The sequence below is a fragment of the Gossypium arboreum genome, chromosome 3, assembly GCF_025698485.1.
Source record: "Gossypium arboreum isolate Shixiya-1 chromosome 3, ASM2569848v2, whole genome shotgun sequence".
Taxonomy (NCBI): Eukaryota; Viridiplantae; Streptophyta; class Magnoliopsida; order Malvales; family Malvaceae; genus Gossypium; species Gossypium arboreum.
Window position 1 is genome coordinate 1,812,981 of NC_069072.1, and position 14,246 is coordinate 1,827,226.

Genomic DNA, 14,246 nt, shown 5'->3' on the forward strand with positions numbered 1-14,246 from the left:
TTTTTTTTATTTTCCAAAATCATTTTATTTATCAAACCTTGAAAAATTGTAGAAAAACTCAACAAATAAATATAACATATTTTAATAAATACACACAACCAATCTTTGCGTTACACAAGTTTTTGAAGTTTTATTGTGATCAAAATTATGATTAAAGTCTCATTAATCAATAATTACAATTAAACTCGTGTATATCGTAAAAAGACTAGCTTCTACTACATATTAAGCCTTTAATTATATTTTATGTCAATTTAGTTGAATATTAATTAAAATATGATTATTTTACAAAAAAATTATATCGTGATTTTATCTTTTGATATATTTTATATGAAAAGTAGGCACGTAATAATAGTTTAACTTAAATGAAATTTTAGTCTAAAGACAAAGTAAAAATGTATATTTTTCTATTATAATTTACTTTAATCGAAATGAAAATTTATTCTAAATTAATGTAACTTTATGTTTCTATATTTTATTATTAAATAGTTTGTTCATATATTAATTATATTATAATTTCTTAAATATTGAGACTTTAATCATTATAAAAAATAAAGATACGTAACGAAAAATATAATTTATGATATTTGAAAATTAAAAAAATCATAAAATTTTATATAATATTAGTAATTTAAAAATTATAATATTTGTTCATATTTTAATTATATTATAGTTTTGATCATATTTGTTTTTTTAACACAATATTTAAAAGTACTTATAGCCCCTCCCCAATTCTTAAATTGGAGGATAATGTGCTTCAATGCACTTGAACCAATAGTTTTCTGTAACTGACAACAATGCTTGTACCAATTGAGTTAAGACTCAATCAACAACGATGATAGAATATTTACCGCTTTATTTAGTATAAATAAAACAAATTAATAAATAAAATATATTTCTAATATTCTTATTGGACCAATCTTTTTTTCAGACGTCGGTTTATATTTGGACCAAAAAAAACATAACGTTTTTAAAATTTAGATATGAAAAAGAAGAGTTGAAGTATTAAAGTGAAAAAATAGTATATTTTAGGGCTAAATCGAAATTAAACCTTTTAATTTTTAAGTACTAAAGTGAAAAATTGGTATATTTTTAAGTACTTAAATATTTAAATTCAAATATTATCCGAATTCATAAATATTTAAATTATAGTGGCATTTCTGTAATAAATCTGCATAACCAAACCCAATATTGTAGTTAAAAGTCATCCTCCACTGTCTTCTTCACGCTCTTCATTTGTATATCCATTTTTGAAAGTTGAAGCTTCACTTTTCTTCTTTCTCTTTAAAGCACCAAAAACCCCTCCGCTCCTTAACCTTTTTTTTTTTTTCCCGTAAAATTCATTTTCCTTCACTTTCCCGAGAAAAAAAAAAGGTCCCATCACTCGCCGGAACCAATGCCGGTCACCGGCAATACCGAAGACAACAACAAAAACAACTCCATAACTCACATTCTTACCTCGAAAACGCCGCTGTTCAATCTCAAACTTTACGCAGTAATCACCATTCTCGTAGCCTTCGTACTACTTTTTTCTTTAACGATCTTCCTATGTTTCCGTTTAAACAGAAACGCGCGAAAGCGCAAAGTGAAGCACAGTTCTGGTCTAATCCCGTTGGTCTCTAAAGAGATCTTGGAGATCAAGGCGTTGAATCGGAACGTAGGTTCTTGTTTCTCTTCCGAGGAAGGAAAGATCGGAAATGCGGTTCCTAGTAAGAGTAGTGAGGGAGTCAGCGACGATGCGTCGGGAGCCAGTGACGTCTCATCGGCGGCGGATGCTCAGAATATTGGTTGGGGTCGGTGGTATAGCATGAAGGAGCTGGAGATGTCGACACGTGGATTCGCCGAGGAGAATGTGATCGGTGAAGGTGGTTACGGCGTCGTTTTCCGTGGCCTTTTGCAAGACGGTTCCGTCGTCGCTGTAAAAAATCTGCTTAATAACAAGTACGTATACACTATACTTCTTTTGATCGTTTCGAGAGATCATGCTTTTTTTTCTGCTCTGTTTGTTTCCCGGGAAAACATTTGCGCTCTTTGGTTATTTTATTCATGCATGTTAGATCCAAGACAGACAATTGAAAATTGTATATTATTTTTCCTTTTAATTTCTGATTTGACTTTTTATTTGGTCCAACCTTGTAATTTGACTCCAATTTGGCTTTAGATTTCTTTTCAATGAGTTACTATGTTCTTGGTTTTAAATTTTAATAATATTTAAAAAACTAAACTTTTTTCTCTTACCTAATGCACTTATTAGCAAAATTCTTATGGTCAAATTATATAGAAGTCCCTGAATTATATCTGTTTGACAGATTTAGTCCTAATCATTTCTACTCCTATACTTTTCAAAATTTATATTTTTAGTCCTGAAAAAAAACTTTTTTCTTGTACTTTCATTTCATCAAATAATTTGCATGGACCATTTTTTTTCAAAACATTTAGTCAAGGACAAAGCCAGAAAATTGTTTCAGGGGACATAATTGAATTGTAAAAGTTTTGAAAGGCTAAAGTACAATTTTACTAAAATTTCACAAATATTAAAATGACCGAATGGAAAATTTACCATTCTGGGGCCAATGGGCCACTAGTTATGTGTGTCATACACCTTAACATTTTTTTGTACAGATAGACAAATGTGATACATATTTACCCTTTTTGCCTTTTTTTTTTAATGTGTAAAAATTTGCCCAAGGACTAAATCCTCCAAAAATACATAATACAGGGACCTTTTATAGAATTCGACCAGCTTTTATTTTGATTTAAAATAATGTTTAATCGAAATTCTTTATAACATTGTTCTACAGAGGCCAAGCAGAGAAGGAGTTCAACGTTGAAGTTGAAGCCATTGGCAAAGTGAGACATAAGAACTTGGTGGGTCTAGTTGGGTACTGCACTGAAGGTGCTCAAAGGTAAAAAAAAAAAAAAAAAGGTTTTGTGTACTTAGTTATTTACTTCTACTTATATGTTATATCAAAAAATAAATTGGTCATTTCTATTAAAAATTTCATCTATATGTATTATTAAAAATTAGTGTGACAGACAGAATAACCAGACATAGACACGTAGTGTGCAATATGTATCTCATGCTAACGTATAAAGATCAGTTTTTAATGGTGGAAATGAAAGAAATTTTTACCTAAAGGATAAGTTTACTCTTTAATCTAACGCACAAAGATTAACTTGTCTATTTTTTACTAGAGAGGTCAAAATGTAATCCAACTCTTAATATAGGGGCCTTTATGATAGTTTTACCTCCACTTTACAGACAAAACCTTATATCATTTTAATGAAAATGAACCGTCAAATCCTAAAGTTATTATTATCATTATTATTATTATTATTCATTTATTCAGGATTCTTGTGTACGAATACGTTGACAATGGCAACTTGGAACAATGGTTACATGGTGATGTTGGACCTGTAAGCCCTCTTACTTGGGATATACGAATGAAGATTGCCATTGGAACCGCTAAAGGGTGAGTGCACCTTCCTCTTCTATTCCCTTTTTTCGGGATACGGATTGTTCAGGAATCAAACTCGAAAAACTCTGGTTGCAAGTCCTTTCTTGTTTATTTTGCAGATTAGCCTATTTGCATGAAGGGCTAGAACCCAAAGTTGTGCATCGTGATGTAAAATCAAGCAATATTCTACTGGACAAGAAGTGGAACCCGAAAGTATCCGATTTCGGATTAGCCAAGTTATTAGGATCTGAATCGAGCTATGTGACCACGCGTGTAATGGGGACGTTCGGGTTTGTTTTCTTTCATAATCTCATTTCTATATGTTTTAGCAGATGGGAACTTCATATATATATGTGTGTGTATGCAGTTATGTTTCACCAGAATATGCAAGCACAGGCATGTTGAATGAGGGAAGCGATGTCTATAGTTTTGGAGTATTGCTGATGGAGATAATTACGGGGAGAAGCCCGATTGATTATTCCAGGGCACCAGGAGAGGTAAAACCAATGCTTTTTCTCTTCCAATATGCCTTCATCGAATGCCAGGATACCGTGCATAATAACACCTTTTTTATTTGATGTATATTTTCAGATGAACTTAGTTGAATGGTTCAAAGGCATGGTAGCAAGTCGTCGCGGTGAAGAGCTCGTGGACCCGTTGATCGAGGTTCAACCTTCACCTAGAGCTTTGAAACGAGCATTGCTCGTTTGTCTCCGGTGTATAGATTTGGATGCCAATAAACGACCAAAAATGGGGCAAATCGTTCATATGCTCGAGGCAGATGATTTCCCTTTTCGCTCGGTATGCCCTATCTCATCACAATACTTGTTGCTTCACAGCCTTTTATAACTAGCACTCAGTTATCGATAACATACCATAACCTGTATCGCAATCGTTCTCGTAGAGAAAACAATAGCTTCATTTAGTGATAACACTTCTTTTCTTGACAGGAGCATCGACCGGCACGGGAGAGATACTCTGTTCCATCCTCCGTGCCAACATCCGCCAAAGTTCCGCATCCAAAGAAGCACACCGAGAAAGTTGATGCCGCGAAATCAAGACGGAAATAATTGGTTTTTTTAGAAGGCATTATAATTTACCAAGGTCAGATTATATGTTGTAGAATAAGTTTTCCATTAGTTCCACATGAAGAATGCTAAAAAACACCTTGGATGTGCATATCTACATACATATATATTATCGCCATTTTTGCTTTGTATATATATAAACTTCGAAGTTTAAATCTGTTGGATGTCATCTTTTAAGATAAATTGCGTAAGTCAATGAGTAAATGCTCCGGGAGATCAAAATCGTTCAGGCAGACAGTAACTTTCGAGTTACCGAAAGTGGAAATGCTTGAAAATTTGGTTGCTAGTACCTAACTTGGTATCCTTTTGGTTTCACCAACATGACAAGGCAGGCAGGCAGGCAGTGGCTTTAATGGAATATGTTGCTTTCGGACCACGATGTCGTGTTGAACTATTGATGTGGACAGTGAATAATGAATATGACATTGTCTGTTGATATACGCCTATCACTCTGTTGGTTCTTTTAGTAATGAAATGACAGCCACCACCATTTTTGCCAAAATGGGTAAACAAATAGCTAAAATAAAGAAAAATTACATTGCTGATTCCAGAAGGAAAACTTCAGTTAGGAATCAATTCTTGAGTTCTTTATTGTATTCAGGAATACACGAATGTATTAAGTTTAGGGAAAATTACACCAAGGAAACTACATTGGTTTTTTAACTATTCGAATATTCAAGTTATTAGGCCATTAAAATTGTTGTTGTCTGATTTTCTCTGTTCACACTACTTGTATTAATAAAAAAACTCTCATTTTCCTTCTTTTTTACAATTCAGTTTTTTTCATAAGACAACTTTGAATGTCATGAATTTGTAAATTAAAATTAAACAATTTTCTTTTTCGATCTCCAACATTAGCCATTAGATCGATTTGGATTTAAGTTATATTCTTCTACTCATTTATGGGTACTGATCTACTATATTGATTGCCGAATTGTCGCTTAGAGCTTGTTAGTCGGACTTAAAAAAAAAACTTAACAGCCTAATAACTTAAATAAAAACATTTTAATAGTTTAGTGACTTAAATAAAAACTTTTGAATAGTTTAATGATTATTTTGTAATTTTTAAAATTAAATAATTAAAACATAAGCTTGTTAATACTTTAATAATTTTAGATGCAATTTACCCTAAAATTTATATATATATATATATTTACAACTTACACTCTACTAATAAAAATAAGTCACTACCAACACGAATCACACATAAAAGCGGTTAAAAGGTTTTTTTTTTCTCAATATCATAGAAGGATCAAATGTTATAGTTCTGATTGTATCTGCTCTTTTTAACACAATACCTAGAATTACTCATAGCTCCCCGACCCTTAAATAATAGGATAATGCGCTTCAGCGCACTCGAACCCACGTTCTCCTACATTGACAATAAAATCCATATCAATTGAGCTAAAACTCAATCAACTGAATTTCATATATTTAAGTAAAGTAAGGAGTATAACAATAATATGCCCTTTACTTTTCGGTTTGGCAATCATATTTTTTAAAATTTTTTTAGTAGTCCATAATATGGACAAATCTAGAGGGCTAATGGGGTTCTGACCCTTTAAAATGAATTTTTTTATTTAAACTCTTTATAATTTATAAAATTTTAAATTAATAATTGTAAAATTATACTTTAACCTCCTATATAATAAAATTTTTATTTAATCCTCTAAAATTATAAATATATAAACTATTAAAATGACAAAATTATATTTTTACTATTATAAAATATATAATTTAATTTCATCCTCCCACAAAAATTCTGACTTTCCCTTTATCCATAATAATTTCATTCAAATCAAAATTTTAAACTCTAATTTATTAATTTGTATTAAAAAACTAATGAAACTTCTATATTCGGATCTAATTTCACTTCTTTGAAGGTCTGTAAATTTTATTTAATTCAATTTAATCCACTTCACTGCTATCCGTTTCCCAACGGAGGAACAGCCACAAATCCATATCTATCCGACACGTGTCTTCTTCCCATTCAATCTCTTAAAACAACTAAATGCTCACGTCAACAGACTCCACGTGTACAAAACAACAATGAAAAGGCCCTCCCCTAAAAAATTCCAGAAGAAATTAAAATTCAGTTATACACGATCATCCCTTCAAACTCCTCTTGATCTGAATGTAAGCGACAGATTTTAAAGAAAAAATACATTTGTGTGAGAAAGTTTATTTTTGGTTATGGAAGGGAAGCTGGTTGAGAGGTTAGAGGCCGCGGTGGCGCGGCTGGAGGCTCTTGCTGCCGGAGGAGGAATTTCGGCCAGGGGGTTACCGGATAGTGGCGGTGATGACATGTCTTCGGATCCGTCTATTGTTGCGTTTGAAGATCTGATGGATCAATTTGCGGCGAAGGTTTCCGGTGCTGCGGAGAAGATTGGAGGTCAAGTGTTGGATGTGAGTAAGTTGCTTCTCGAGGCATTTTCAGTGGAAAAGAAGCTTCTTATGGAGATCAAGCAAACTCAGGTTACTGTTTTTTTTTGTTCAAATTTTGTTTGATTGAGTTTTTTTTATTAGCTAGTTTTTGAAATGACTTTTTTTTTTTTATGAATTACGTGAAAACTCTGTGAATTAGATTTAAAGTGTGAATTTATCCATATAGCTTAATGTGGTTGTTGCGATGATTGTATAAAGGAGGTTTTGGATTTTGTTGCTCTGCAAAAAGATATTTTATTAGTTAGATAGCTTTCATTCCAATCTGAAGAGTGTCCATTTTTGTTTCTGAAGTCTGACTAATATAAGAAACATTAGAATTATTAAGGAAATTACAATAATATCACGAAGCATTTCAGTGAAAGTGTTTATAGGAAGCTGTTTGAATAAGATCATTATCAAGGAGGAAATTAACATTTGGTGGTTTGAGCGTTTGATGTTATGGTTTGGTTCTAGATGTTAGAGCAAAAATAGAAGTCTTCTAAGTTTTAGCTGCTATTTGCTTTTTTATTCCTTTTACTCTACATGTTTTTATTCAGTGTGGTTCCATTCTATCAAATACTAATGAAATGCTGAACGCGTTTTGCTCTGCTGGTACAGAAACCTGATATGGCAGGGCTGGCTGAATTTCTCAAACCATTAAATGAGGTGATCATGAAGGTTAATTCTATGGCAGAAGCGAGGGGTTCTGAGTTTATCAACCACTTTAAGAGTGCTGCGGAGAGTCTTTCAGCTTTAGCATGGATTGCTTACACTGGGAAAGATTGTGGTATGTGAATGTATGTTGTGGCCTATTTGCACATAGATATGTCTGCATGAAGTGGGTCACTTTTCTCAATGAAGTGACTCTCGTCTAGGGTGTAGTGTAGCATAAATCATAACTAATGTTGAACAAAGCTGGAGTCTTTTTCACACGGTTTGTTTGAAGTGTGGATTTATATTAATGCCTTAGGTCAAAGCTAGAATTAGGAAAGTGTGACTTCCAATTCGTACTTTCCATGCTTAGGCTTTTAGTGAAAGAATTTGAGAGGTGCTGCTGCTTGTATATATTTCATAATATCCAGTCAAGTTTTTGTTATGTCTAAATAGCCTTTTTACAGTTGTACGTGACAATAGCATATGATCTCCTGCTACTTGTTGTTTGATTCTTGGTAATGCTTTCTTATTCAAGGTATGAGCATGCCTATTGCACATGTGGAAGAAAGTTGGCAAGCGGCTGAATTTTACAACAACAAGGTATTTCTTTTTACTTCTAGGAAGTAAGCAACTCAAGTTGGAAACTATCATCCACTATGCATGTTATCTATTGCTTTGAAACTAAGGAACAACATTGGATGCATAACAAGAGTGCCAAATCTTATATTTATTTGGAAGTTTTCTTTCGATCAATTATGATGTTGTCGTTGGTCAAATAAACCTCTCTTTTCTGATACAATTGATCTTTTTACTGCAAAAATATGCATTATATATACAAATTTATCAGACTAAGAAACTTTTATCTGTTTAAATTTGTAGTAAGCTGTGATAAATACATTATCTTTCATGTAATATCGTCCATTCAATCCGTATGATCATACATTTGAGCAAAATGTCTAGTTGGTTCGTATCGAAATATTTATTGTAAATATCAGGTTCTTGTGGAGTACAAAACTAAAGATCCAAACCATGTTGAGTGGGCAAAAGCATTGAAGGAGCTGTATTTACCAGGTCTGAGAGGTTATGTCAAAAGTCATTATCCTCTTGGACCAGTATGGAATGCTTCTGGTAAAAAGGTATCTGCTGCTCCATCCAAAGCTCCTCCATCAGGTGCCCCTGCACCTCCTTGTCCTCCACCTGCTTCTCATTTCACCTCAGAACCTTCTAAAGCTTCTTCATCACAACCAAAACAAGGGATGTCAGCTGTTTTTCAAGAACTCAGTTCCGGGAATGTCACTGCCGGTTAACCTCTTACCCCTCTCTCTCTTCTGCTTTCCTGTCTAAATTTTATGTCAATGATTGAGCAAATATGATCAGATTCTCTTAATATCTAGGCCTGAGGAAGGTTACTGATGATATGAAGGCGAAGAACCGTACTGATAGAACAGGCGTTGTTAGCACCGGCGAAAAGCAAACAAGTTCCACACCCTCTACTACTACCCCCACTATCAAAAAAGTCGCACCACCAAAACTAGAGCTGCAAATGGGTCGTAAGTAAGTTTGCATATTTTCTGTATTACCTTTTATTTTGGTGGTTGTGGTATTTGATTTGTTAATTGACTTATTACTTGTAATATTGGCAGGTGGGCTGTTGAGAATCACATAGGAAACAAGAACTTAGTTATTGATGATTGTGATGCCAAACAATCTGTGTATGTTTTTGGATGCAAGGATTCCGTTTTGCAGATTCAGGGTAAATTTATTATCTCTATGAATGTTAACATGTATGCTTGTTTGCATTGGCTGTATGAACAACTTAGCGCTGTTGTTATATTATGCAGGGAAAGTTAACAATATAACACTTGACAAATGCACTAAGATGGGAGTGTTATTTAAGGTTTGTAGGAGAAGACCTACTTTTTACATATATATCTTCAGAAGCATAATATTTACTCATTATGCTGCTTTTGACTTAAATTGGCAGGATGTTGTGGCCGCTTTTGAGATAGTAAATTGCAATGGCGTTGAGGCACAATGTCAGGTAACTTCTTCATCCCTGATGCTGATCGTGTTACTTGGTAAATAAATTAGTATAGGGGCCCTTTTCCCATGCTCTTTGATTGATAATTCTACCAATTACTATGCTGTAATTAGTGATTGACAGTTTTTATACTTATGATTATCTACTTTGCGGATGTTCAAGGGTTCGGCTCCAACAATTTCAGTGGACAACACATCCGGAGCTCAGTTGTACTTGAGCAAAGATTCTTTAGAAGCAGCTATAACGACAGCAAAGTCAATTGACATCAATGTATTAGTACCTGGTGCTACCTCTGATGCTGACTGGGTAAGTTTTCAAGTTTTTGAACCTTTTGGCTTTAAAGGTTTTATTGATGACCTTAATTCTCCTTCCTCTTGTTTCGAATCCTTTTGTTTTACTTATGGATTGTTGAGCTTGAACTATGTTAATATCGATTTGGTTGCCATGTCTTATAGAATAAAAGTTTATTCTGCATATATATTGAAAGACCAATAACATGAAGTGAATATACCGGCCAGGTCTCTTTATTATAAGAATAGAATTAAATTAGTCCCTATATTATTAAATGGATCAATTTAGTATGGTATTATTAAAAAAATAAAATAAGTCCAAATTTCAATAGAATTAACATTTATTGTTTAAAAATGGCATTTATGGATAAAAGAGTTAATATTTTGAATTTTTTTATGATTTTGCAAATGAAAATTTTTGTTTAGAGTTAAACTACAAATGAAAAAATTTAGTTTTCATGTCAATTTTTAACATTAAATGTTAGCTATGCTACAAGTTTGCTTTATTTGTTTCATTGTAATAGTATAAGAATTAAATTAAAGTATTTAATAATAGAGGGACTATTTGATCTCGTCCTTATGATAGAGTGACTTGACAATTACTTTCACTGATAATATCATTAGTTAATTTAAATAGTTAATACTATTAATTATTATAGTTAAAATGTTGATTTTAATTTCTCCTTCAAAAAAAATCTCTTCCAACTCAGCATACTAACACAAGCTTTTCTAATGTTCAAGATATTTTTTTATTATAAAAATCAATATCTACATTTTAATCGAAATAGTTAAAGAAATTAACTAATGACATTAGTAAAAGACTAAATTATACTGAATTAAAATACAGGCATTAAATATCAAATTAAAGTATTGTAAAGGGATAAAACCAAATTTCGACCTGCATTATTTCATGATTATATGCTTCTTATGTTTCAATTATTATTTATGTCAAGCATGCTTTTCAATGACATGTTGGTTTATATATTTCTTTACCAAGAAATGGATGATGGCTTAACCATGTTTGTTGTGATAGGCGGAGCATCCATTGCCACAACAGTATATCCATGTATATAAGAATGGCCAATTTGAAACTAGTCCAGTCTCTCACTCAGGAGCTTAAGTAAGACTTAACTTTAAAATCCACAATTTTTAGCCCTTTTTTTCTTCTAATTTTTACTTCAATTCTTTTATTTCTTTGGACAATGATTATGATCTCTTTTTCTACCCTTTGATCAATTTATGATACATATCAATCGGTCATTATTTGTTTTTTTTTTTATTCCTTCAGTTTAATAAAAAAAACAATTTTTTTATTCTCTTTCAATGAGCTTTTTTGCAACTATTTATATTATGTTGTAATTGGAACTTCTTTTTTTGAATTGTTCTTAAATAAATTGATATATTCGGTTTATTTATTTTATATGGACAAAGATTTCTTCAATTTATTTTCCTTAGATTAAAGTTGCTTAATTTATTAATTTATTTGGATGTCCTGAAAAAGATGTTAGGTGATAAAATGTGAACACGTGAAACAAACAGTTTATGTTTTCCAATAATCGAGTCAATGTAAAGAAGAAATGAAGAATAGTAGATTGGTACTACAACTTTCAAATTTTAATCAGATGTTGACCACCTCATATTCGAAATAATCTAAACTTGAACTTTTTAAATTTAAAATAAAGTTAATTGCACAAAATATTCTTAAACTATGACGTTCATAAATTAATTTTAAAATTTTAAAATATTTTAATTACATTTTAAACTATTAATTTTATATTAATAAGGTCATGTTTTTAAAAATCGTTCATTTAACTGGTAAATGACATCATTGAAAATGAAAACTTTAAAAAAAATAAATGTTGTAAAAATATTAGTTTCGAGGTTTTTGAAAATTTTACTGATTTTTTTAAAAATTTACTTTATTTTTAATTTTGAAAGTTACGTGACAATATTTTACTTTTCTTTAAACTTTTCTTTAAACTTTTAGCATCAAAATTTAATAAATTACTTATTAAAAAATTTAATTAATTTTATCAATTAGTTTTATTTTAGTTTTTAAATTTGAAAATTTTAATAATGTAATTAAATCTTAAATAAATCCAATTTTATTCATTAAAATAGATGATTTAATCCGAAAATCTGAATCTAAAATGGGCCCAATTGGGAAGCCCAGGGTACAATTTGATTAAACGAAATTTCTTTACTTCTTTCGCCCTTTGCATTGCCCCTGCCTTGGGAAAACGGGCGTTGGTCGGAGACTTGGTTGGTAGGCCTATCCATACACGTGCTCCTCCAAATAAGCATGACGCGTCTAGTTTGCTGAAAATTTCTATATTTCAATGGGTTAATTTAATATTTAGCCCCTGAACTTGATAATTAATTTAATTTTAGTATTTATTTTGTTTACTTTAATACTTAAATTTGAAAACTAAATTAATTTTGGTTCCTGAATATAATAAATGTAAATGTTTGATGACTTGACATTCTATATGCCACATCATCAAATCTCAATAAAATTCAAATTTAATTATTAAAATAAACTTTGTTGCTAAGTGATATTTTGAGTGCTAAATCATTAAATCTTGACTGAATATAAGTAAAATAAATTTAATTACTAAATTTAAATACCAATATGGATCAAAAGATTATAAATATTAAAATGTACTTAATTATAAATTAAAAATTAAAATAAAATAAAATAATTCAAAAAGTCCACGAATAAAACAAACTAATGGTACTCCTGTTTTGCCCCCACCCCAAAAACGAAAGAGAAAAACACACGTTGTGGGTCCTGAGGAAAATGCAGAATGTTACATCACTTAATTGTGGAAAATATGTGGAAGGTTTAATAATTTATTTAGTATTTTAACTTTAATAAAATATCATTTTAGTTATTTGTTTGATTTTTATATTTTTTATTTAATTTTTGTTAAATTATCTCAAAATAGATGAAAAATTTAACAAAAGTTAATTTTTTAACATGGACATATATGTAGACAACCAAATTAATAATTAATTATTTTAAAAAATTCAGAAAAGGAAAGTTATTAAAATTATTTAAAATGTTGTAAAAACAAAAAATATATTATAAAAATTTTAAAATTGAAAAATATTATAAAATAATTAATTGTTTATGTGGCAGTCCATGTGTACGTCCACTCCAACAAAGTTAACGTTTGTTAACTTTTTCATCTATTTTGAGGTGACTTGACAAACGAATGCAAATTTAAAAATAAATGGAAGGCTAAAATGATATATTTTATAAAGTTAGAGGGTTGAAAAAATTATTATACCTAATATAAAAAAATCATCCCTCGTCCCAACTTAAGGTAGTTGAAACATGGTAGTCAATTTTATTTCGATAATAATTTTAGATTCCGTTCTAATGTAAATTTCAGTCAATCTCAACTGTATTGATGCATACAGATTAATTCCATCCATATTGACCAAAATATGGTGTACCAACCTGTATAAAAAATGATTTTAAAATATAAGGGTGAAACCAAAAAAAAAAATCGAGGGGATCAGAATTACGTTTTATATTTTTATAAGAGTTAAAAGGAAATTTCACAATTTTAACAACTTATATTTTTATAATTTTGGGAGGTTAATGTGTAATTTTATCATTTATTAAATTAAATCTTGTAAAATTTAAAAGGTTAAAAGTGAAATTGTACACTTTTAAGGGTTTGGATTTGCATAATATGGGACTATTTTCTTGTTTAATTTATGAAATAATTTTTTATTTATTTATTTTGAGTTTATTTAATAATAAATTGTATTTTGTAAATATTATTAAAGAATATTTTATACGACTGAAAACTATTTTATATTTAAGACTTGATATTTAAAAGTATTTTTATATACATATATAAAATATTTTAAAAAATTACAGTAAATTCGAAAAAATACATCAAAACAAATCGATATCAGAATATATTAATCTCGGAAAAAAAATTATGTGGACTAAAATAAATATTTTAAAAATAATTCACACTACTTTGATGAGTTTTCCAAAACCCATTTTCCTTTACCATTTATTCAGTCCTCAGTTTCTTTGAACCTTCCAAATGTTTGCAATATTTCATCATATTAGCTTTGACTCTAGTATTTATTGTCTAGAAAGTGTTAAAAGTGAAATCTTTTACACGTTTAAATAAACACGTTGACTCAAACTCGTGTTTTATATTTATTGGCAAAGTGGGTATCATTTCAATTGACTACTTGTTGATCGATTTATTATATTATAAATATAAAAAAGTCTAATTCGATGCATGATCGATATATAAATTTA

At 30.4% G+C, this 14,246-nt stretch overlaps 2 protein-coding genes across 2 annotated transcripts; both read left to right on the forward strand.

Moving 5' to 3' along the window:
- The first annotated feature begins 1,219 nt into the window (after positions 1 to 1,219).
- LOC108474567 (probable receptor-like serine/threonine-protein kinase At4g34500) lies at positions 1,220 to 4,983 on the forward strand. Its single transcript, XM_017776535.2, has 7 exons — positions 1,220 to 1,938; positions 2,799 to 2,903; positions 3,348 to 3,470; positions 3,575 to 3,745; positions 3,823 to 3,952; positions 4,047 to 4,256; positions 4,406 to 4,983. Exons 1-7 carry the CDS (start codon positions 1,394 to 1,396, stop codon positions 4,523 to 4,525), a joined length of 1,404 nt encoding a protein of 467 aa, XP_017632024.1. The 5' UTR covers positions 1,220 to 1,393; the 3' UTR covers positions 4,526 to 4,983.
- Positions 4,984 to 6,575: 1,592 nt separating this feature from the next.
- LOC108475502 (cyclase-associated protein 1-like) lies at positions 6,576 to 11,276 on the forward strand. Its single transcript, XM_017777476.2, has 10 exons — positions 6,576 to 7,018; positions 7,586 to 7,754; positions 8,157 to 8,221; positions 8,617 to 8,923; positions 9,016 to 9,175; positions 9,265 to 9,374; positions 9,463 to 9,518; positions 9,606 to 9,662; positions 9,825 to 9,968; positions 10,986 to 11,276. Exons 1-10 carry the CDS (start codon positions 6,737 to 6,739, stop codon positions 11,070 to 11,072), a joined length of 1,437 nt encoding a protein of 478 aa, XP_017632965.1. The 5' UTR covers positions 6,576 to 6,736; the 3' UTR covers positions 11,073 to 11,276.
- The last annotated feature ends 2,970 nt before the right edge of the window (positions 11,277 to 14,246 follow it).